This window comes from Saccoglossus kowalevskii, unplaced genomic scaffold (genome assembly GCF_978046115.1).
Source record: "Saccoglossus kowalevskii unplaced genomic scaffold, keSacKowa6.1 SCAFFOLD_170, whole genome shotgun sequence".
Lineage (NCBI taxonomy): Eukaryota > Metazoa > Hemichordata > Enteropneusta > Harrimaniidae > Saccoglossus > Saccoglossus kowalevskii.
Genome location: NW_028188669.1, coordinates 83,888 through 106,222, shown reverse-complemented (window position 1 = coordinate 106,222; position 22,335 = coordinate 83,888). Strand labels below are relative to the sequence as shown.

General features: G+C 35.1%; 3 protein-coding genes and 1 long non-coding RNA gene across 4 annotated transcripts; 1 reads left to right on the top strand and 3 right to left on the bottom strand.

The window, feature by feature from the left end:
* Positions 1-263: 263 nt before the first annotated feature.
* LOC146725404 (uncharacterized) lies at positions 264-6,696 on the bottom strand. Its single transcript, XM_085496347.1, has 3 exons — positions 6,617-6,696; positions 6,236-6,343; positions 264-3,765 (listed from the first exon to the last, which is right to left on the bottom strand). The coding sequence occupies exons 1-3, from the start codon at positions 6,660-6,662 to the stop codon at positions 3,557-3,559; spliced, it is 363 nt and encodes a 120-aa protein (XP_085352473.1). The 5' UTR covers positions 6,663-6,696; the 3' UTR covers positions 264-3,556.
* LOC146725405 (uncharacterized) lies at positions 3,754-6,552 on the top strand. The gene is made up of 2 exons (XR_014928798.1): positions 3,754-3,815; positions 6,272-6,552. It is a non-coding gene; the product is annotated as an uncharacterized LOC146725405 (long non-coding RNA).
* Positions 6,697-7,059: 363 nt separating the features above from the next.
* Positions 7,060-14,820, bottom strand: LOC102806626 (uncharacterized). Its single transcript, XM_085496342.1, has 8 exons — positions 14,610-14,820; positions 14,237-14,287; positions 13,718-13,866; positions 12,932-13,003; positions 11,597-11,692; positions 9,626-9,714; positions 8,497-8,592; positions 7,060-7,104 (listed from the first exon to the last, which is right to left on the bottom strand). Exons 1-5 carry the CDS (start codon positions 14,818-14,820, stop codon positions 11,606-11,608), a joined length of 570 nt encoding a protein of 189 aa, XP_085352468.1. The 3' UTR covers positions 7,060-7,104; positions 8,497-8,592; positions 9,626-9,714; positions 11,597-11,605.
* Positions 14,821-15,092: 272 nt separating this feature from the next.
* LOC146725403 (uncharacterized) lies at positions 15,093-22,295 on the bottom strand. Its single transcript, XM_085496346.1, has 5 exons — positions 22,208-22,295; positions 21,595-21,750; positions 20,870-21,071; positions 15,940-16,327; positions 15,093-15,151 (listed from the first exon to the last, which is right to left on the bottom strand). Exons 2-5 carry the CDS (start codon positions 21,642-21,644, stop codon positions 15,093-15,095), a joined length of 699 nt encoding a protein of 232 aa, XP_085352472.1. The 5' UTR covers positions 21,645-21,750; positions 22,208-22,295.
* Between the last annotated feature and the right edge of the window lie 40 nt (positions 22,296-22,335).

The following is a 22,335-nucleotide window of genomic DNA, read 5'->3' as shown; positions in this document are numbered from 1 at the left end:
TAGGGAAGGTAGCTGCTCCCCTCTCGTTCTGCACAATTTTATTAGGGAAGCAAGCATTTCTTTTTAACATTTTTTGTACATAATGGCAATGTACATCTCCAGTAGGGGACAACACTGATAGTTGCATAAACTGCAACTGTAATTCAGAGCAATGAACTCGTATCAGTATTTATCTAGCATTGTTTCCAAATTTTGAATTCGCTAAAATGGAATGGGGTTGGAATCTGGTTGATACAACTTTCACACAGAATATCATCACGCTATTTTCTAATAACCAACTTTATTTGCAATAGTTTGAAGGAATACATATTCCTTTCTTACATTATGAGAAATGAGCAGAGATCAAAGTGTACTTGTTAATAGTATAGGCAGGAAGTTTTCCATAGTTGTGTTTTTTCTCAGCCACATGTGGCATTATGTATAGAAAATTTGTAAATATTTTTAGTATATTTTTTCGTTTCTGTTGGAATGCAATATCAAACAAAATGTTTATTCTTATTTTGAAACTTCCAGCATGAAAAGGTGGTAATTTTCCATCCCAAATTTAGGTGAGATAGAGCATACGGTACTCCAAAATTTAAACAAGACCATGTTGTGGATGACCACAGATAACTATGGTAGTGGAAGGAATAAACCTGTTTGGAACTCAAGTACACCTAAGATCAAATGCACAAAATGATCATTGTAAATGATCTAAATGCTTATGCCCATAAACTTAAAGGGTGGTGGTCGGCGCAGCGGGTGTTTGAATTACACGTAAACAATGTATTTCACACGCATTGTGTGCATCGGTACAAGTCCATTATCAACCAGGCCATGGCGCAACGACCACCTTGCTTTAGGATTTATTTAATGAAAAACAAAATATATGGAGGTAGAAATACATGAAAATATTAATTAATCATAACAAAGAACACAGGAACTCCATTAATGGAACCATGAATTCAGTCACTTATTTCAGATTGAGCTCAATTCAATAACATTTACATTTCTAGAATCCAATTATGTTTTTATAATTCATCCTAAGTAACAAATGATGTACACAGAATATCTCAAACTTGCTATTGGCTTTTGGAGCAAAGCATGATTTTGATTGACATGATTACCATAAGACCAATCAGTGTAACATGTTTTTTAGAATGTAGGACAAGTGCACATGTAGAATACTACTGAGTAGCAGAGATAGGTTTGTTTCACCTGATCACACATTCAGTTCAGTATAAAGACATAAATTTTTTGTGACCACTGTAGTTAAAATGACAATAGCTGCAACTATCGATATTTTCATTTTAATAAAACATTTCCTGCAGACACTGAAAGCATAGCATAAACGGACATTGTACATTAAATCATTGTCAGTGAAATAAGGGGGGGGCACGGTTGCGTTATGGTCTCCATCTATTGAATTCCAGTTTTAATGAAAAATTACAGTATAACTTACTGAAGGCCCTGGGTCAAATACGTTCCCAGCTTGAAAGGCTGACCGATCTCCACGCAATTATGTCTAAAACAGTATTTTGGTAATCTTTATGTAGGTATATTTAAACAAAAACTTTCAAAATCTATTGTCGCTTTAAGAACCTGTCACTGTTTCTATATTAATGAAATTAATGAAGGTATGACCCAACTGCAAAGGTTACAACAACTTGCATAGATTTGACCACAATATCTGACAGTGTGAGATTCATTGCAATAACAATGAAGTGGCCTTAAGGTATAGATGCATGTTCGTGGGCACTTTGAGTGAATTATTTTTTTTTTTGCTTTTTCTTACCCAGACAGTCTTGGCTAGATAATGTTAAAATTTTGGAGCATTGTCAATGCTGAAACACTCAAAAAAACGATTTTAAAATAGAGGGAACCGAGGCATGTGATTAAATGTCCCGAAGTTTGTTTACGTTGCTTACAGTTGTAAATGATAAGTAAACAGTTTCACCCTTATCTCGCAACATGTCAACAACTTCTAGCCTGGCATATTGTTATATTACTAAATATTTTTGTTTTCACACATTTTTTTTCTCCCAAGGTATTTTAAAACTGAAGTATACAAAGTAAACATTTTTCGTTTTGCTGTAGAGATCACCCTGCTGATAGCATTGCAATGCAATGGATAAACACCATTGCTGTGCTGTATCGATAACTTTTCAATGGCATGCTCGTAAAATGCTCGGTTAATTAAAAATAAAAATATACCCTGGAAATTACAGAAAAATTGCCAACAAGATTCTGTTTTTAAGCACCACGGAAAAATGAAGCACTCTGTGATGCCATCTTGGTTACCTCAATCAGAAACCCCCTTGTCAGCTAGCATGCACCTGTAGCGATGTCGAAAAGTACGTTGTATGTATGCTCTGCAACCTCTGGTACTAAGGCACTCTATAAATCAGGTACTTCCAGAGGTCAGGGTTCGTTTAATTTTTATCGACCCATCTCATCTTTAGTTGAATGAAACCTGTCTCGATTTACAATATTTTCCCTCCCATTTAGATTTTTTCTCACAGGCAGTTGACCAATTGAGTAGTAAAAACTGCAAATAGCCGTTGTGTAGCAAAATATTACGGCCCATTTCAAACTGGTCGTCTAACTTTGCATGGTCCATTTCACTGGAGATCACGAAAAACTGAGTCATACAATGTATTTTTTTTAAGGTTTGAGGGAAAGTAAATTTAGACTCAATCCGCAATGTTTATATAACTGTATGAATATCTCATCAGCTTTACGTGATCCATTGTGCCCCTCCCTCAGTGGAAATGATAACACGACACCGTGACAGTTTTCGCGCAAGGTGTTGACTCTGCAGACAATTTTACGTCCGTTTCGCTTGAATTGTAAATATTTTTATTTTATTTTTTATCTGACGATTGAACATCAGCAAGCATCGATGTATGATGGATTTTGGCATGTCGTTGTGATGCAATAGCCATTTTTGTAGACGATTAACGTCACTTTCATAAAACAGGCATTATCTCCGTTCGTGTTTTCTGGTTAGTCACAGAGATTGGAAATTAATTAGCTTCCACAGTTTTTGTCAGTTTGTCTTGAAATTCTCACACTATTTTGACAACAACCTATTATTGTTTTGAAAAAAGTTAAATATAGTGCATAATATGGAGATCCCGTCATTACTTTTTTCACCATGTTTCTTTTTGATTATTTATGTATGTAGCCTTGCCTAATCTTGCTAAACATTCAAAAAAGAGAATGTTTGTACCTGTTTTCTATAATTTAAAATCGTCTTTTGAGTATGTTCCACTATTCACAATACTGCGAAATTTTAACAATCTATAGCCAAGACTTTGGATAAAAAAAAGCAAAAAAAAAACAAAATTCACTCCCAAGTGCCCAAGAACCTGTATCTATACCTTAAATCATAATCCTGCTGGAACGAATCCCTTTCTATAAAAAGAGTTTAATACTACCATGGCCGAGCACCTGATGAGGTGAGATGTAGAATCAGGTGTGGTAGCAAATATGAACTGGCGGCTCTTTAGCAGTTCTTTACAGTTTGATGTATACCACATTATTATATAACATCTGGCAGCAAAAATAACAGAATTCATTTATCCTTCCGTCTCTTATGTACCGTAATCAAATTACGAACACAATCTTTTACATTTTTCCAGGACCTATGGCACAAAACTGGATTCTGTTGTAAACAACTACTGCAAGCAGCCTTTCCAGGCACGTGTAGAAGTCTAATATCTTGCGAAAAATAATTTTTAACAGCCATCTTTTCTTCAACACTCCATATCTTATATTCTGCACCTAACACAAAAAGAAAATATCAAGTAAATCTACTGTTACAAAGTAACAAGGTAAATAGACAGCCGCAAATCAAAATCTGTTGCTGCAAAATTGTTTAGATTTTCAAAAAGAAGTTGTTTGAAATAATAGTTGAAAAATTGCCATCACTCAAAATCAAAACAAGGTGTATATAAGTAATATCCTATGAGTAATTTCAAATTAAATGACATTTTCTTATGTTGATTTTTTATGGTTTTGTAAATGACCACCAGTCAGTCAAACATAACAAAAACAAATCAACATGGATATGTAATAAATGATGTAATGCAATTTTAAAGTAAACCTTATATTTAATTATATTATAGCATTATCAATATCAGTGGATTTTATGATGTCAATGCAGCAGATTATTCGCAATAATGTATCCCATTATTGATCCCTGTACCATGGATTTGATTACAATGTAGTTTTCGAAAACGAATAAAGGAGAAACTATTTAAGAAGAGAAATTGCAAGCATCCTCGTTAGCTCTCTACGTTAAAGCACGCTCGGTTGAAGCATTTCATCTAGTAGGCATGCTTTTAGATTCCACGACTGATGCCGCTGTCATGTCCCTAATCGTGTCAATGAACTAAGGTTAACCCGGGGTGATTCATCCAAGCAGATGCTGCTATGTTTACAGAGTGTGAGTACAGAAAAATGAATAGTAGTACTACACTTATTTGTGAAACAAGATTGTTGTCAGGTGTCTTTTTTTAGTCCCCGTTCGAACGAAGTCCGAAAACGGGGACTATCATTTTGGGTTAGTTCCATCCGTCCGTCCGTCCGTCCATCCGTATGTATGTACGTCCGGAGCTATATCTCAAACACCAATTGACTGATTTCATTCAAACTTTACATGAAGACATAATATCTTACATATACGCGTCAAGTTACTTTATTATCGGAGCAAAAATGGCCGACTTGTGGCCATTTTGGATGTAAAATTTGCTATTTCTGATACCTAAACGTGTCTGCAGCAGTTTCTCGGAGATGACTGGGCCGATTTGGATCAAAGTTGGTATGATGATCATACATATTGGTTTGTAGTTGCACGTCATTTTTTTATCGTGATTCGAACAAATATGGCGGCCATCTTGTTTTTCATGGTACCCATGCTACTTTATCTTGAATGCAATGAATGTCTCTGTTTAAAGTTTGTACAAAGATAGTATACCAAGAGATACATCTGCACCAGCATGGTTTTTGTGATTCAATTCAATATGGCTGGCCGATGCCCAATTTTAATGTAAAAGCACTAAATCGTCATTTTCACATGTCCAAGGCTGTTTCTCAAAGATGACTGGGTCGATTTGGATTATGATGATCATACACATTTGGTTATATGTGCACGTCATACTTTTTTCGTGATTCAAACAAATATGGCGGCCATTTTGTTTTTCATGGTACCCATGCCTACTTTCCTATGAATGCAATGAATATTTCTGTTTAAATTTTGTACAAAAACAGTATACCAATAGATACATCAACACGAACATTATTTTTGTAATTTGATTCAATATGATTGTCCAATTCTCATGTAAAAGCAATAAATCATATTTTTTTTACAAATCATCTCCTATTAATGGTTTCAATCTAATCTCAATGACTTCATCAGCATCAAATTGATATGTCAAATCACAAAATTTTGGACGGGGACTGTGTCGTTAACAATGACTTGTTATTTATACAGCAAGATTAAAATCACTGTTTGTAGGATGGCTAACACCCACTAGCTTTCCAGCCATGTTCACTCACTCGCTACGCATTCGTTTGGCTTGAAGTATTCATCAAATCATGGGCCTCTCGTAGCATTTGAAAATAGCTATTACAGGACTGTAGCCAATAAAATCCACCTCAATGGTTTGAAAACACTTGCTGGATTGGGTAACAATACGACAACGTACATGTACCCATGGTACACACTCCTACGCACAGTCAATTCCGTCAGTCCATAGGCGGCGGTCTAGCATAGCATAGTGCAAGGTCGTGACGGACACCAAAAGTACTAGTCACTGTGTGCCGTTCACTCGGGCGACCACTACAATGCTACTCCACACCACACTGTAAATTATTTAATTACAAGAATATTTGATGGATAAAAACTAGTTTCTTTCTTAGTTTGCCATATGAGATTGTGAATACAATTTTCAGAAAGACATTTTAAATTGTTCAGATTCACAGGCCAGTGACTGCGAAATAGTTCTGTTCACTGTGGATTTTTCTCGAAATTTTCCATTTTTTAGTGGCAGCAAATCCACTGATATTGAAAATGCTTCAAAAAATAACAATAATAAATTCTTTGTCAACTCATAATGGAGTAAGCTTTCGTCCATTATGGGTTGGCGGGTCGTTCATTATTGTTTAAATAGACATCATAAAGTCATAGTCTATGAGGTGCAATACACATTGAAATTTTGGCAGCTAAAGACATACTGAAACAGTTCCATACCTTGAGGCATCTGTCTGCTTTTTTTCTTTACACTAGATGAAGTCTGAGTGAAAGAAACATCACTTTTGCCAGATGCCCTTCTTTTAGGATAAGCAAGCTCATGCTGAACTAAAAGGAAGAATCAAGTAAAATGTAAATGAAAAAGAAAGAAGAAAAATGAATCCTGCAATTCATATATGTTAGTTATAAATTGAAATTCTGCCAGCTTCATGCATGCTGAACAATTTGAGCCAGAACGAATCAACACCCCATCATTGTAAGGATAGTAATATCTCCAGAAAGTGTATATATGAAGGGACTGCACATAATGATAAAAACGTATGTTACTTGATACAAAGCATGTTTCCAACTTACCAATCTGTCAAAATGTGGCACACTTACCTGGATGTGCTTGTTTAGCTTTCTTCAGTCTGAAGCAATGGTTCATTTGTGTTTGAGTTTTGCTCTTTAACACCTGCAAGAACAGCCAGCCATTTAATTCATGAAAGTCAATTATAAAAATTTGAAAACAGTGTATTTAAAAAAAAAAACAATATTGGCATACGATATGAACCCAAATGACACTAAATTACACATTATGATTTTAAAAGTTGTTTGCATTTCTGATTTTAATTACTTTCAAAATCACATATGAACTCAAGAAAAGTATATACTTAAAATTAAAAGGAAGAAATTCTGAATGTGGGTAACAAACATGAAAGCCAATACTATAAAGTTTAACACAAGAAAATCCAGTTATTTTTTCAAGAGAGAATGTCTTATTTACCTGATTCTGAGAGCCAACATACGATATCTTCTCTGAGTTCAAAAACTTTGTCCATTCCATGCAATAATTGTGTGTATTTTTCTTTTGCTAAATACTCTGCAAACTTAAAAATTGATATACATGTAAATCATAGAACATGTATAAATAACTACATGCCCACATTATTTTTCATCCGCCAAAAAGGCTTTGACAAAATAAAAATTACAAATAGGCAAAGCAATGCAATTATTATTACTGGCAACAGAAAAATGATCATAGACATCAGAAAGTGAAAAACCTCACAAGATGAAACTAGACAGCAGTCAAAGAAATATGAAATGTCTATTTCCCTCATGCATGAGCCATTTATTTCAGCTCAAAACTTGTTTACCAAAATGTGTTAATGCATGTTAACTTGATGTTAGCTTTGCATTAGTGTAACATAATGTTAGCATATTCAGGGTTGTAAAGTTGATTCTTATTCAAAGTTTTTAAATATAATTAAAATAGTGTTTGAATCAAAAATATAATACATTTGAAAAGGTAAAACACAAATACAACTGTGCTCCAGAAAGATAGATATTTTATACTTTGCAGCCACATGTTTTTTCAGTAATCATGTTTGTCAAATAATGTATCTACTATCATCCAATCCTTGATCTGTACTAGACGAGTGGCAATAGAACTGCTTTGATATAATCTATAGATTTAACTTGCGTACAATCAAGTATCCGTAATAAATTGGCCATTCTTATTAATACATTCAAAGACTATTACTACTGTTATTTTTACGAGAAGTATTTTTGACAAGTGGAGATCGTTACTGAATTACCCTATAGAAACTTTATTGACATCGTCGCAATGTTGAATTACGACAATGGACACTATTTAATTTTCGTCCTATATAATGTGATAATAATAAACTATAATTCTCATTTCAAATATGGATTGATTTTGTACAGTCCTTGCGCAGAAAATTCAAAGGGAAGTCATGGACTGATGTTTCAATTCATCTGTAATAAATAATGCATCAAACACAGTAAACCACTGTTGGGTGACAGTGAATGTACCAACAGGGACTGCAAATCTAAATGTTGTCTTGGCGCTGGCATGAGGCCATGGCAAGCAATCAATCAGAGTTGTGAATTTGAATAGTTGTTTTGACAACTTTTTCCTATCCCTGATAAGTAGCATGTAATCTAGTAGTAGTAATCTAGACAACTTATTTTCATTCTGCTATATTTTATGCCCACTGTTTTTATCAACAAATATTTTTGTGAGTATTTCCATACAGTCACAGCCTACTGTTAATACAAAGCTTACATTCAATAATGTAGAGTTAGCAAGGTCATAACATGATTTTAACAAAGCATTAGCACATTAGGTAAGTAAGTATTTAGCTGTACTGTAATATCTATTTATATCTATTAAATTTCAACTGACACACGATGAGGTTTCCTGGCTGTAACACTAATACACATCAAAATATTCAAATGATTCAGGGATATATCCTTACCTTAATGACAAAAACTCCACAAGAGACACTTGCACTGCGTGGTCAATTGTTGATACTTTGTAATTTCCATCTTCTTCTTTGTTAACTGCAAATTTACTAAAAAAAAGTGAAATATTTCAATCAAAAACTGTTAGAAGAGTAAAAGAACAGTGGAGGACAAATTTTTAGCTTTCAGAAGTGACAGTATCCAATCACCATAAACTAAGGTGTTTTCATTGCCATAGTCCTGTTCAAATTATGTTAACCAGTAAGTAGCAGATGAATTTACTAATATGATTGCTGTAAAACAGACACAAAGTAGTAAGTGTATTTGCAGAAGTGAAAAGTTGCTACTTCAGCATTCATTAAAACCATGTACATGTTGATGCCATGCATGTACTAAACAATTTTGAATGGACGGATGAAAACAAAATATTGACCAGCCACGATGTGCATCACCCCCCCCCCCTTAAAAGGTAAAAGTTTGACTGAAATAAGTCCACACATGCCAAAAATGTGGTTCCAGCCATGAAAAATAGTTTGATTTTTAGATGCAAATTAACAACCAAAACTAATGACAGTCCATCTTTGACCACATCTTTATATGTACAATCATGTATGTCATGTACTATCCATGTACAAAAAATGAATTGAATTTCTTTAGGCCTGTTCCAGATGTGTGTCCTGAATACCATCCATCAAAATAAAAGTGGCCACCAGTTGGCTGTATTAGCTCAACAATGGCAGCAAACTTTGACAAAATAAAAATTACAACTCGGCAATGCAATGCAATTGTTATTACTGGTAACAGAAAAATGATCATAGACATCCGTGACACTGAAAAACTTCAGCACTGGTAAAATTTGAATGATGTTGGCCAAACTGCATCCAAAAACTGGCTCCCCAACATACTTGTACACATGTGTGCATAGATGGCCAGGACCTTAAGATTTTCCAAAGCTCATACAGGAATGGAAAAATTTAACTTACACATACATGTACCAAAATTGTACACACAGACCCAAGGCTTGAACATCCAATTTTAAGACCAAAAAATTACCTTATCAAGCCCTACAGACCAGAAACAGATTAGTACCAACAGTTGACTTATGGAAAACAATACATGTACATAATATAGACTAATACTCACTTCCAGTTCTGCTGAATTTGATTCATTTTCTCTTTGCTTTCCCCCAAAGAATTGAGATATAATATTTTGCGCTCCATTTGATTTACTTCCTGTCAAAACAATCATTAAAAAAAAGTGTTTTTATATCAGAAGCTTTATCATTAGAAGTATGTGTGTTTCATTTATTCTATTATTCAAAACAACAGAATATATGAATAAGTATATCTATACAGGCAAGTCACATTCAAGAGTTCAACAGATAAACAAAATCTGTGTCAGATGCGTATAAGATATTAAAACAGAAAATGTGCCCCAATTAAAACAAGTCATAGTTGTATTTTGGTGAATTGACATTTGAGGACTAAAAATTATCTTTTGTCTGTCATTTATTGTGGCATTCAAAAAGACTCAAGAGCACAAAATTTCCATTCGGTCAACAGTCAAAAGTAATCAACATGTATACGCATTCACTGTGACACAAAATCGGGACAGGAACATTGAATGTTGGAATTGTTCACATGATGAAAAAAAAATGACATAGTTATGAGGAACAAGTCATTGAAAATTACACAGTCCCCATTAAATTTTTGAAAGTTCTCTTTATGCTCGTCATATTAAAGTGAAGGTGTTGGTTGTTGCGAGCGTGTCCTTGAAACTTGAGTCCCAAGTGGCAAATACAACAGATAGTTTATTTACATCAAATTCGAACATGTGTTGCGTGACAACCCCTCTGGTTTAAGATATAGCAGAGAAAAACAAAGATCACAAGTGAAAGTAAAACAAATTGAAGTGCACTCTGTTATTGCACTTGCTAAAATTGTTTAAAGTATGTTTAAGAAAATGCATGTCTGAAGATAGGAATGAGGCACTACAATTACAAATTTTGAAATACAACTCTGGACGGACAGACAAACGTACGAACGCACAGACAGTTGGATGCACTGACGAACGGAGGACATATCCTAACATGTATGATCTATGTAAACAAATTTGAATAAAAACTGAGAAAGCATGTCCAAAATATGACATTTTCAAAAAACAAGATGACTGCCAGTTGGCCATTTTGAATTGAAACTCATTGACTCGCTCAAACTGAGTCTACCATACACATAAGTCGTGATGTTGGCATCTTGGAATAATTAGTTCTATTTTGCTATAAATAAGTGGGCATATATTTATGATGTTACTACATACTAAGAACAACATTGTCTTTATTATGACAGGAAATTATACTCATGATATTGCATGTACCATGGGGGATGTGTGGATAAATTCCTACACCATAGAAGCATGTATGCATGTGCATATATCCAATACGATGCATGATGAAAGCTCAAGACCTCACTGAATATAAGCCTCTAAGATTGTGCACTGTTGTCCCAGTTCAAGAAAAAGCTGAATATAAAAACAGTCTGAGTGCATATAAGCAGTATAAACTACCAGTTGTAGTTGTCCTGTGCAGATGAATAGAAATGTTGTAATATCTGTAAGGTAATTTTAGTTTCTAGTGCACAGCAACAGAAATATTTTTCCTAGTTACAGCTACCTGAATTCCTGTATACTGTAACCTGTGCAGTGAGTACTGCCAATATTTAATAATTGCATGTTGCAAAAAACTGTCTATCAAAAAATATATAATGCAAATAGTTATTTTTGCAGTAATAGTTGCCAACAGAACTAAAGTGCATAACAAGAAATGAATGAAACAATTTTTGCACAAAATACCATTTTTCAAACATAAGTGTTCACAAAATCAGAAGGATGTACCAAAAGATAGACAGGTAGAGGTGCTTTGCACGACATAGCCTCCTATCCGTGTTCTACAAATTCAGTAGACAAGTAGGCAAAGATACTGAGAAAACTGCAAAGTGACAGCAAGATTTAATGAGAAAATTGAAATCAGTGCTTTGTTATCTGTATTACTGAATGAAAGATTATTATATAAATTTGTATATACATGAGAATGACTAAGAAAAATTCTTAAATATTTACCACAAGAGTTCAGTGTCCATCTTGTATAATACCACAAATATTTTGTCCACCTTCATACATAGTTCCCATTATCAAGTCATGCTTGGAAAAATCAATCTGTAAGTGTAAATGAAAGTAGACAAGTCATTGTCAATGACACGTCCCCGTTCCGTTCATATTTGAGTGACATATACATTCAAAGCAGATCATGACCGAAATGCACCTGCATATGTACAACACATTGTACTAAATCTGAACAAAATCCATCCATGCATGACTGAGATCCGATTCCGGAATTGTGAAAATACGTGATTTTGATGCATTTTCGGCCTTAAAATAGCCATCATTCAGCTATTGTTAAGCGGATCATGAAACAAATGCACATACATATTTGTGACATGATGTACCATGTGTGTGTGAAGTTTGAACTTGATCAATCCAGACATGTCTTGGATACGGATCCAGAACTGAATTTATTAAAACAAAATGGCCACCAGTCGGCCATTTCGAACTTGATCCGAAAAAAAAATAACGTGCATCAAGGTCCTATTATGTTTAATGTATGTACCAAATTTGAACAAAATCCGTCCATGCATAACTGAGATCCGGGTTCGGAATGGTGAAAATGTGCGATTTCAATGCATTTTCGACCTTAAAGAGGCCGCCATTTGGCTATCGTTAATGAAATCATGAAACAAATGCACATACATATTTGTGACATGATGTACCTTGTGTGTGTGAAGTTTGAACTTGATCAATCCAGACATGTCTCGGATACGGATCCAGAACTGAATTCTTTAAAACAAAATGGCCGCCAGTCGGCCATTTCGAACTTGATCCGAAAAAAAAATAACGTGCATCAAGGTCCTATTATGTTTAATGTATGTACCAAATTTGACTGAAATCTGTCCATGCATAACTGAGATCCGGGTCCGGAATGGTGAAAATGTGCGATTTTGATGCATTTTCAGCCTTATTCGGCTATCGTTAATCGGATCATGAAAAAAATGCATGTGCATATGTCCCATATAATGTGTGATGTATGAGTGAAGTTTGAACTTAATCGGTCCATGCACGTTCGCACACACGGACGCACGCACGGACGCACACAGGGCAAAACATAAGTCCCCGTTTTCGGACTACGTCCGAACGGGGACTAAAAGCAAAAATGAGTGAAGAGTATGCAACTTTGATAATAAAAATAAAAATAAGATCTTTTATACATATGCAGAATAGGCACATGTGAAATTTCTATTTACTCGACATGTATACTGCTAAGAATGAAAACATACATGAACTAGTTTAGACAAAGTTTTATAAAAGGTCACAAAAACTTTTAAAGCTTGATAATCTTACCTTCTTTGGATAAGTGGTTTCACCCCTCAGACAAATGGATGACATTAAATTATGGTCAAAAAATTTGATTCTCTGAGAAAAAAAATATCAAGAATATAGTTATCAAATTGACTTGAACATCATAGCTTTAATGATGCTCAGTTTAAATCACAAAGTTTAACTTAATTTAGAGCTATTAGTGATATAGAATAACAAATATTTCACAACTTGTAGTCTTCAGCTGGAAAAGTGGTAACAAAATTTACCACATACATGTGGAGCCTGGACATGTATAGGATATAAAACTAAACATGAAATTATGAATAAGAACTCAAATGAAAACAAATGGTGTTCAAAATAAAGTTTGAACTCCTCTGCCATCTAATAATTCTTTTAAGAGTGAGGTTATCTTCAGTTGTCCAGAAGAGAAATTGTTGAGCTATGCATAGCAATAATGTACATTAATGTACAAGAGAAGCTTTAACAAACAAACCAATGCCATTAATCCTGAAATTTAGTTTTTCAGATTTTAAATTTGCCAAGACACCTATAGGTTGAACACATCTTTCTGAAAAAAAACCTATATAGTATAATGTCCCCTATTGTATTAACAATTTAAACAAGATTTAATTTAGCTTTTATAATATTATCATTTCTATTTTTTAATTATATTATCTAGCACATGATAACTGTACAGCATGCTATAGTGTACACAAATTATTTCTTATCTAATTACAATGATGTACATGTGACACAGACTCAGTGAAGTAATTAATATAACTTTAAATTAATATAACTTTAAGTTACCTCTCTTTTTTGAGTGGCAGGATAGACAGCAGAATTGACAATATCATCAGAAAGTTCATTCCCATTCTTGAGATTCCTAAAACTGGATTCTAGTATCAAATACGGTTCTATCTTACATACAGTTGAATCTGCTGTTTTCTCAGTAGGTGCTGAAAAAATACCAGGTATAATGAAAGTAATAAAGATTCGGAAATGTACTGATCTGTGACAGTGTGTGCAAACACAGACGCTGTTCATGAAGAATAACGTAATGTAATAGTTTCATAGTTGGATTTTATTTCCCCTTTATAAAAAACAAGCCATGCATGGCACAGTCCCAGTTAGTTATCAAACTTAAGATGTATAATTTTGTTTATAGTAATATAGTTGGAACATAAACATGTCAGAGATATGGATCCAGAAGCTGATGCTTAATTATGATTTTTTTAACACTGAAATGATTGACATTCAGCCACCTTGTTTCTAATCGTCAATCCATCCATAAATTCTTGATTTTCCAGTATTATAACTCTCACATACCTTCAGGAGTCTTGATATCAATCAGCACTGATTCTTCATCATCTGAAACCTCTGAAATAAACACACATATTGATGAAGCATACAATAGTAATGAGAAATTAATTTTTTTTTTGATGTAAGAACATCCATTTTTGTTTAGGCATAAATGTGATTTACGATTTTTAGAATAACATTTAAAAATTTCAAAACTGCAGTTGAAAACCATTTTGCCAACCACAGGAACTGTGGCTTTGGCATAAATACAATTTCGAAATGACTTCATCCAATCAGGAATTACTTTCACGAATATAGGGCGGTAAAAAAGAACATACCATCACCACATTCATTGAAAATATTCTGGCATATATGTACGTTAAAGTAAATCCATACTTACCATTCAAGTCAATCTCTATGTCATCAAGTGATTTGTTCTTGTACTTTTCCACAGATCCTCTTTCACAAGCAAGTAGAATTCTGCTGACTTTAGCGATCTGCAGGGTGTCTTGTGGGATCCTATAAAACTTCCTATGAACTCTGATGTAATGACCCAAAAAAACAGCCAAAATTCCCTGTCCATTGTCTTTCAAGTTGAAAAGTTGAGACATAGTTGCAATTTGTTTTCTCAAGATTGGTTGAGTTGAAACATTCAGGGCAAGTCAAACCACATTTCTGTGCATATTTGTTCAAGCACATGGTAGCACGTATTGGATTCTCAAGCATAGTGAAGAACCAGATGTAGCTCATGTGTTGAGTTTTAAATCCAGAAGTGCTGAAAGAAAATTGCTGTGGCAAAAGCTAACAAAGGAAATCATGCAAATAATGTTGAAGTACTCAAGGCAGGAAAGGGTTTTCTAATTCCCTTTAAAAAACCATCATATCAGATAGGTGCAACTAAATATGTTCCCTGTCCAGCCTGTTTGGGATATTTCATCCGAACTGAATTATGGAAACATCACAAATCATGTACAGCCATATTCTGAGTCAGTATTGTTTGTAAAAACATTCGTTAATGGAGCAGCGTTCAAGTGACGATCAGTAACAATCTCAGCTAACGGGCTACTAATTTTATCGGATGATGTGTGGTCTGACGATATGTCACACTGTGGTACTTGACACTGGATTGACGGAGTGGTGATTCCATCTGGTGTTGTGTGGTTGGTATTACATCACATCCTGGTACTTGAGACTTGGCTAACTGACAACTGATTCCATCTGGTGAAATGCAGTCTGGTAATATGTCAGAACCAGGTACCTGAGACTTGGCTAACTGACAACTGATTCCATCCGGTGACAACTGATTCCATCTGGTGATGTGTGGTCTGATAATATGTCACACCCTGGTACATGAGACTTGGCTAACTGACAACTGATTCCATCTGGTGATGTGTGGTCTGGTAATATGTCACACCCTGGTACTTGAGACTTGGCTAACTGACAACTGATTCCGTCCTGTGATGTGTGGTCTGGTAATATGTCACACCTTGGTACTTGAGGCTTGGTTAACTGACAACTGATTCCATCCGGTGATGTGTGGTCTGGTAATATGTCACACCCTGGTACTTGAGACTTGGCTAACTGACAACTGATTCCGTCCTGTGATGTGCAGTCTGGTAATATGTCACACCTTGGTATTTGAGGCTTGGCTACCTGACAACTGATTTCATCCGTTAATGTGCGGTCTGGTAATATGTCACACCCTGGTTCATGAGACTTGGCTAACTGACAACTGATTCCATCCGGTGATGTGCGGTCTGGTATTGTGTCAGACCCAAGTACCTGAGACTTGGCTACCTGACAACTGATTCCATCCGGTGATGTGTGGTCTGGTAATATGTCAAACCATGGTACTTGAGACTTGGCTAACTGACAACTGATTCCGTCCTGTGATGTGCAGTCTGGTAATATGTCACACTCTGGAACTTGAGACTTGGCTAACTGACAACTAATTCCATCTAGTGACGTGTGGTCTGGTAATATGTCGCACCCTGGTACTTGAGACTTGGCTAACTGACAACTGATTTCATCAGATGATGTGCATTCTGGTAATACGTGACACCCTGGTACATCCTGGTATGACATAGCAGATCCTTGTGTTTGTTGCAAGTTTAATATCTACAAAAGCAATACAAATAGAAGAAGACAAAGATTTTAGAGCAATAAATATTTATATTTAATCTCACTCAACAGCATACAAGAAAATCAAGTCATTGGAAATAGCACAGCTATTTCACGTTACTTTTTCAACATAATGTTTTAAATACCATTATATGTGAAAAATGCATATACCATGTAGTAAACAAAATCTGTTCATGTATGAGCGAGATTCAGTTCCATATATATGGAAATGTACAACATTAAGTTTGATGCTTATGTGATGTTTGAAGCATGTTCAAGCATGTCAGTGATCTGGTAAAGAATTCATAAAAAATGGCTACCAGTCAACAATTTTGTACCAAAGCAAGTCATTTCATGATATGACAAGAGTCATTCTTATTTTAACAGTAAACATAACTGAAATTAGTCAGCCACTTTGAATCAGAGCATGAAAGAAATGACATAGGAATAGTAGTTTGATTGCCATCAATCAATATATGTCAGAGGCATACTTTATAACAGCATTCCACCATTCTGAATCAGATCCATCCTGGTCAATTAATGTCAGATACAGCTCTGAAACCACATTCATTACAACAAAATGCCAACCCCCCCCCCACCCCACATTCATAACTAACAACAAAATGACCACCAGTCAGCCATTTTGAATCCAGTCTGAGAAACAAAATTACTTGCAAACGTTCAATGTACATGTATGTATTAAGTTCACACAAGATCTATCCATACATGACCAAGGTCTGGAATCGGAATGGCATTGTTCTCCCCAAAAAAGGTGACAGGCATAATGCAAAAATTTTTCTTGTTTTGAATACTTAACCAGCTGCGAAAATTTACTAATGGACACGTGGGATAAAATTAGGTCAGCTTTTCTATAACATATTTCAAAAGCTCTACAAGCCCTACTACCGGTACATTGTTTACAAGTCATTGAAAATGACACAGTCCCCATTAAATTTTTGAAAGTTCTTTTTGTGCTCATCATATTAAAGCAGAGGGGTTGTCGCGAGCGTGTCCTTGAAACTTGAGTTCCAAGTGGCGTATACAACAGATTGTCTATTTACCGTACTCGACCACGTTAGCGCCCATGCCCGGGCAAGCGCCCACCCCCCACTTTTGCGCAATTTTTATATTTGGGGTCACATTCGGCAAAGCGCCCACCCCCCTTCAAAATGCAACTAATTTAAAACTTGGTCTTGCGTAACGAATCTTGGTAAGCGTTTTTATATGATACAGCGTGGACATCGACCGCTGTGAGCATGTTGTGAATGCGTAGAACACTGTAACCGTGCGTAAACTACGCTTCGACAATGACCTGTTATTAATTAATACAAGTAAAATGCAATACATATTTCATGCCATATTCAGTCTAATTCTCAAAAATGGCTAGTTACTAGTTTTTTGGAAAAACCATGTCGTTTATTCGCTGAAATCAATTCCAACAGATCGTACTTCAACATCGATTATTCACTTCCGCATTGCGTTACCGGAAAGTCTTTGGGAATTTCCGAAGAATTGCGTCAGTACAACACAGCATTCTGATTAGTTAATAACCAACTTTGACCCATTAGGTCAAACAACGCTGCTGTAGGTCAAATCTGCAATTGCATCATGGCGGAAAGTGATTTTCATCGAGAGTTTGCGTACGATCCAACAACTTCGTCAGTGGAAATAATATGACAATTTTGACTTCGACTGTGTTCCAAAAGACTCAAATGTTTTTAATTCCGTAAATTATGGTGGTACGTAATTAATATTGTAATAAAATGTGCATATTTTTTGTGATCATTTCTGTTTCTTCATTGTGAAAATCAATGACGACGCAAATTAATTTAGTAATTTGATTTTCCCTCAAAGACGTAATCTGTCACTTGATGAATCAAAATTTTCATTTGCACTCTTTTTCGAGGGGGGTGCTCGGGTAAGCACCCACCCCTACAAAATCGTGATTTTCTGAGTTGAGGCCTCTGGGCGCTAACCCGGTCGAGTACGGTACATCAAAACACGTGTTCTGTGTAGTAGTAATATGGCCAAAAATAAAAACAGCCATTATTCGGCCATCTTTGATCTGATTATGAAACACACTGATATGTATGATGTATGTGCCAAATATGAATGAAAATAGTACATAAATTGTGGAAATATTAATAGTAGTAAGGCCAAAAAGTCAGATGGCTGTCAATCAGATTTTGAAACAAATTGTCATGGACATGCATCCTAACATGTATAAAGTACATGTATGTGCCAAATTTGAATGAAAACTGACAGAGCACGTCCAAGATACCGCATAAAAAAAAGAAAAGAAGATACCGACCATCTTTGATCCAATTACGAAAAAAATCGGCATGGACATGTAACCTAACATGTATAATCTATGTACCAAGTTTGAATGGCAACTGACAAAGCATGTCCAAAATACAACATTTTCAAAAAACAAGATGGCTGCCAGTTGGCCATTTTGAATCGAATCGCTAAACCACTGCATGTGCGTATCTCCCACATAAGGCACAAGGCACATGCAAAGAATGAACGGAATCGGTCTACAGGATTCTGAAATATGACTCAGAACAGACTGACGCACGGACGGACGAACGGACAGACTCAGGAACTCACAGACGGTCGGGGACATGTATCCTAACATGTATGATCTATGTACTAAATTTGAATGAAAACTGACAAAGCATGTCAAAAATACAACATTTTCAAAAAACAAGATGGCTGCCAGTCGGCCATTTTGAATCGAATCACTAAACCACTGCATGTGCATATGTGCCACATAAAGTACTAGGCACATGCAAAGAATGAACGGAATCGGTCCAAGGGATTCTGAGATACGACTCTGGACGAACGCACGGACTTCGTTCGAACGGGGACTAAAATACACTCCAAATTACAGCATGTTGTAAATTAAAAAAAAAACTGAAATGTTTGTCCCATTACCATCTCTGGGGAGAATTTTGCCATTCATGACCTAATACTCCCTTTCTGAATACAACTTCTCAACTTTGTGATCTTAGAAAGACGATTTAACAACTCCTGTGTCTTATCAGTAACATTCACTTCAGTCTTGTATATTGACATAGTTTCTAGCTTGCAATCATGATATCCCAATTCCAAACTGGGCTGTTGTTGTAACCCAATAATCATTTGTCTTGAAAAAACCAGTTTAGCTTTGCTGATGACATTAGATACTAGCAGGATCTTTTGAATATTTGGGGCAATACGCAGTTTTCTGAATGAGAGCCGATTTCTATCTGAAGCAATTTTTTCAACTGATATACTGATTATCCTTTGTGCATCAGTTGTATCCATGTTTCTTTTTGAATACTGTAAAGGGATTAAAGGTACATGCTCAGTGAATGGTGGCCCAAAAAACTTGTTTGCTAAAAATATGTTAAAGATTGGGGGGGTCTCTCTCATGGGTAAACGGGCATTAACAAATGACTTCTCTGGCCAATGAAAACTCATATTTGGATCAAATGTAGCTAATTAATTAATTAATGTTTCAAATCGTATGGCACATTGTTCATTCATAAATGCAACTTGAACTGTGACCTCTTGTTATATGATTTGAATACTCAGATCTTTGTTATGATTTTAGCAAATTAAATGTAATATTTTATATCATGGAAATTGAAGTCAGCTTATTGAAACACGACTCGAATGACAGAATCATGTTCAGTTGTATTATCCACAGCCATTTGCCAGTGTACCACACCCACATGCTCAACTATTTTTAGCACTGAAGTAGGGAAATTCATGAATTTTACGGGTTTGCTATTGGATTTTTTTTTTCAACACTTCAAGGTGATAAATGCATAGTTGAAATGAACCAATACATTGATTTTAATGACTGTTTCACCTTGAGACAACTTAAATTTTTTTTTGGTTTAGCAATGAAAAATCAGAAAATATATATAATAAATAGTACCTCAATAATTATGGTTCTCAGTCGTCACATTGTTGTACATTATTCCCAGGAATTTTAGTCCAGGTTTGTCCTGTTTTAGCTGATCTTGCTGAATGATAGATATCGGTTTTGACTGTCCAAAACTCAGTATGGGCAAACTAATAGCGAACAACATTCCAAACAATAGGCATTTTCAAACCATTAAAAATATTTTTCTGGATATATCTACTGACATACTGCCATACCATACACATGCAAAATTAACAAATACATGTAGCGAGTGCAAGGTCAGGATGTATTTTAGAAAATTAGAAATATTTCACTCAGTCCATATTCTTTTTCATAGGGAAAACAGGAATAATTATACAAATCTTGAACACAAGTCAACGATCAGAAGAAAAAAATATCACACCAATGGACTTTGCAAACCAGACAATCCTACTGTACTTGTGTTTGTGGTAGTACATGTGCAAGTGTATGTGCAATTTCGAATGGAATCAGTTAAAGGAATGATGTGAACAAATATTACCCATTTCAGACTTTCACCAACTTCTCAACTGGAAATTGTATATAAATATATTTATAAGGCATATGCTGTTATAACATTATTATGAAAATAAGCATTATCTTACCTTATGCTCCCATGGTAATTTGACTGGTCCATAATCATATAATATTTCCTCATTGACGTGAATGTCTTTTACAGCAAATAGTGCCAGGTATGGCTGTCCTTTGAATTCAAGTGTTTTCATTCTTGCATTTGGAGATTTTCTTTCATGGTTTACTAGCCGCCCATATTTAGGTCCATTGCCAGGTTCATTAGTAGAATCGATACTGCAACATTGGCAAAATATAGCTTTTGAAAAATATATAGCAAGGTAGATTTTTTTTATGGACTAAGAGTTAAAAGATTATTTTTACTGTCACAATCATTCATTTGATATAGACTTAAGAATGACCAGCAATCCCAAGTTATTGATAATAGTAAATTGCATACAGTCATATATGGTCATCCACTACATTAAAAGAAATAAATGAAGAAATATTCTTTGTGGCTAACATGGCAAAGTTGTTAAAGCTTTACTATTACATAAAATAAGAATTTGATATTTGTTACAAATATTGGTAGATGGGGTTACTGGCCTTATTTGTTCATGTAATTTATTGGTGATAGTAGGTATGAATTAAAAAAACACCACATGTGTTGTGTTTGAGTTTGAATAATTTCTGTGGCTGTGGTACAGGGTCACATAGTAGTCACAACACAGACATGTACACAGTACTATGGGATAGGCTAATATTAAATGCAGTTTAAATGAGTTTCATATGAAAAGATTGTAAAGATGTGGACACTAACCAATATGTCTTATCCTTGAATTTAAAAAAAGTAACGGAATACACTGCCATCAGAAGACTTCACGAATCTCTCCCTCCGACCCACTAATAAGTTCACCATCGTATTGCAATAAGAAATTTCTTTTATTGAATTGCTTTCCAGCAAAAACACCTCTACCTGGAATAAAATAAACCATAAATGATAAACTAGTCATTACACTTGTGACTTGGATATATTTCGAAATACAAGTTAACATGAAGCAGTGATGAAGCCGTTCAGTTATTTAGGACATTGAGCAGCGTGGTAAACGGCAAACAGTCAGATTAAATATATTCTCATCTGAGGGACATCAAAGAATCGTACAACGAACAGCTGAAATACTTGCTGATTATCGCTAAAAACTATAAACAAACGTCTTTTTCAATATACTGAGATCTGAATGCACAAATCTAACGCAGACTGAAGTAAATTTCGATTCCACTGCCATGGTTCGAACGGCACAGGGTCTTCGAAAAACGTGCTGTCAGTCTTTGGTTTAGAATATAATGTGTTGTCAACTGACAGGAAATTGATTGCATATTATTAATCAAGCCGAACTGAGCACAAAAAATTTGTTAATTCTTTACATTATTACCTTCCTGAATAACTCCATTCACAGCATATCAAAAAATCACAGCCGATCAGAACAAAACTGCCATTTTTTATTGGGACCCCCTAAGCTATTAAGACCAAAGACTCCCTAAGTTTTATACGGCAACCGAG

What these genes read in the sequence shown, in the direction of transcription:
- LOC102806626 (XM_085496342.1), bottom strand. Translation starts at nt 14,820, where the DNA reads ATGTCTCAACTTTTCAACTTGAAAGACAATGGACAGGGAATTTTGGCT. An exon ending in TGATATCAAGACTCCTGAAG is followed by an intron (nt 13,867 to 14,236) that starts GTATGTGAGAGT and finishes GTATTTTTTCAG; the next exon opens with CACCTACTGAGAAAACAGCA. An exon ending in CTGCCACTCAAAAAAGAGAG is followed by an intron (nt 13,004 to 13,717) that starts GTAACTTAAAGT and finishes TTTTTTTCTCAG; the next exon opens with AGAATCAAATTTTTTGACCA.
- LOC146725403 (XM_085496346.1), bottom strand. Translation starts at nt 21,644, where the DNA reads ATGGCAGTGTATTCCGTTACTTTTTTTAAATTCAAGGATAAGACATAT. An exon ending in AATTACCATGGGAGCATAAG is followed by an intron (nt 16,328 to 20,869) that starts GTAAGATAATGC and finishes TTGCTTTTGTAG; the next exon opens with ATATTAAACTTGCAACAAAC. An exon ending in ATCACCGGATGGAATCAGTT is followed by an intron (nt 15,152 to 15,939) that starts GTCAGTTAGCCA and finishes TCCATAATTCAG; the next exon opens with TTCGGATGAAATATCCCAAA.
- LOC146725404 (XM_085496347.1), bottom strand. Translation starts at nt 6,662, where the DNA reads ATGAACCATTGCTTCAGACTGAAGAAAGCTAAACAAGCACATCCAG. An exon ending in AGCTAAACAAGCACATCCAG is followed by an intron (nt 6,344 to 6,616) that starts GTAAGTGTGCCA and finishes TCTTCCTTTTAG; the next exon opens with TTCAGCATGAGCTTGCTTAT. An exon ending in AAGCAGACAGATGCCTCAAG is followed by an intron (nt 3,766 to 6,235) that starts GTATGGAACTGT and finishes TTTTTGTGTTAG; the next exon opens with GTGCAGAATATAAGATATGG.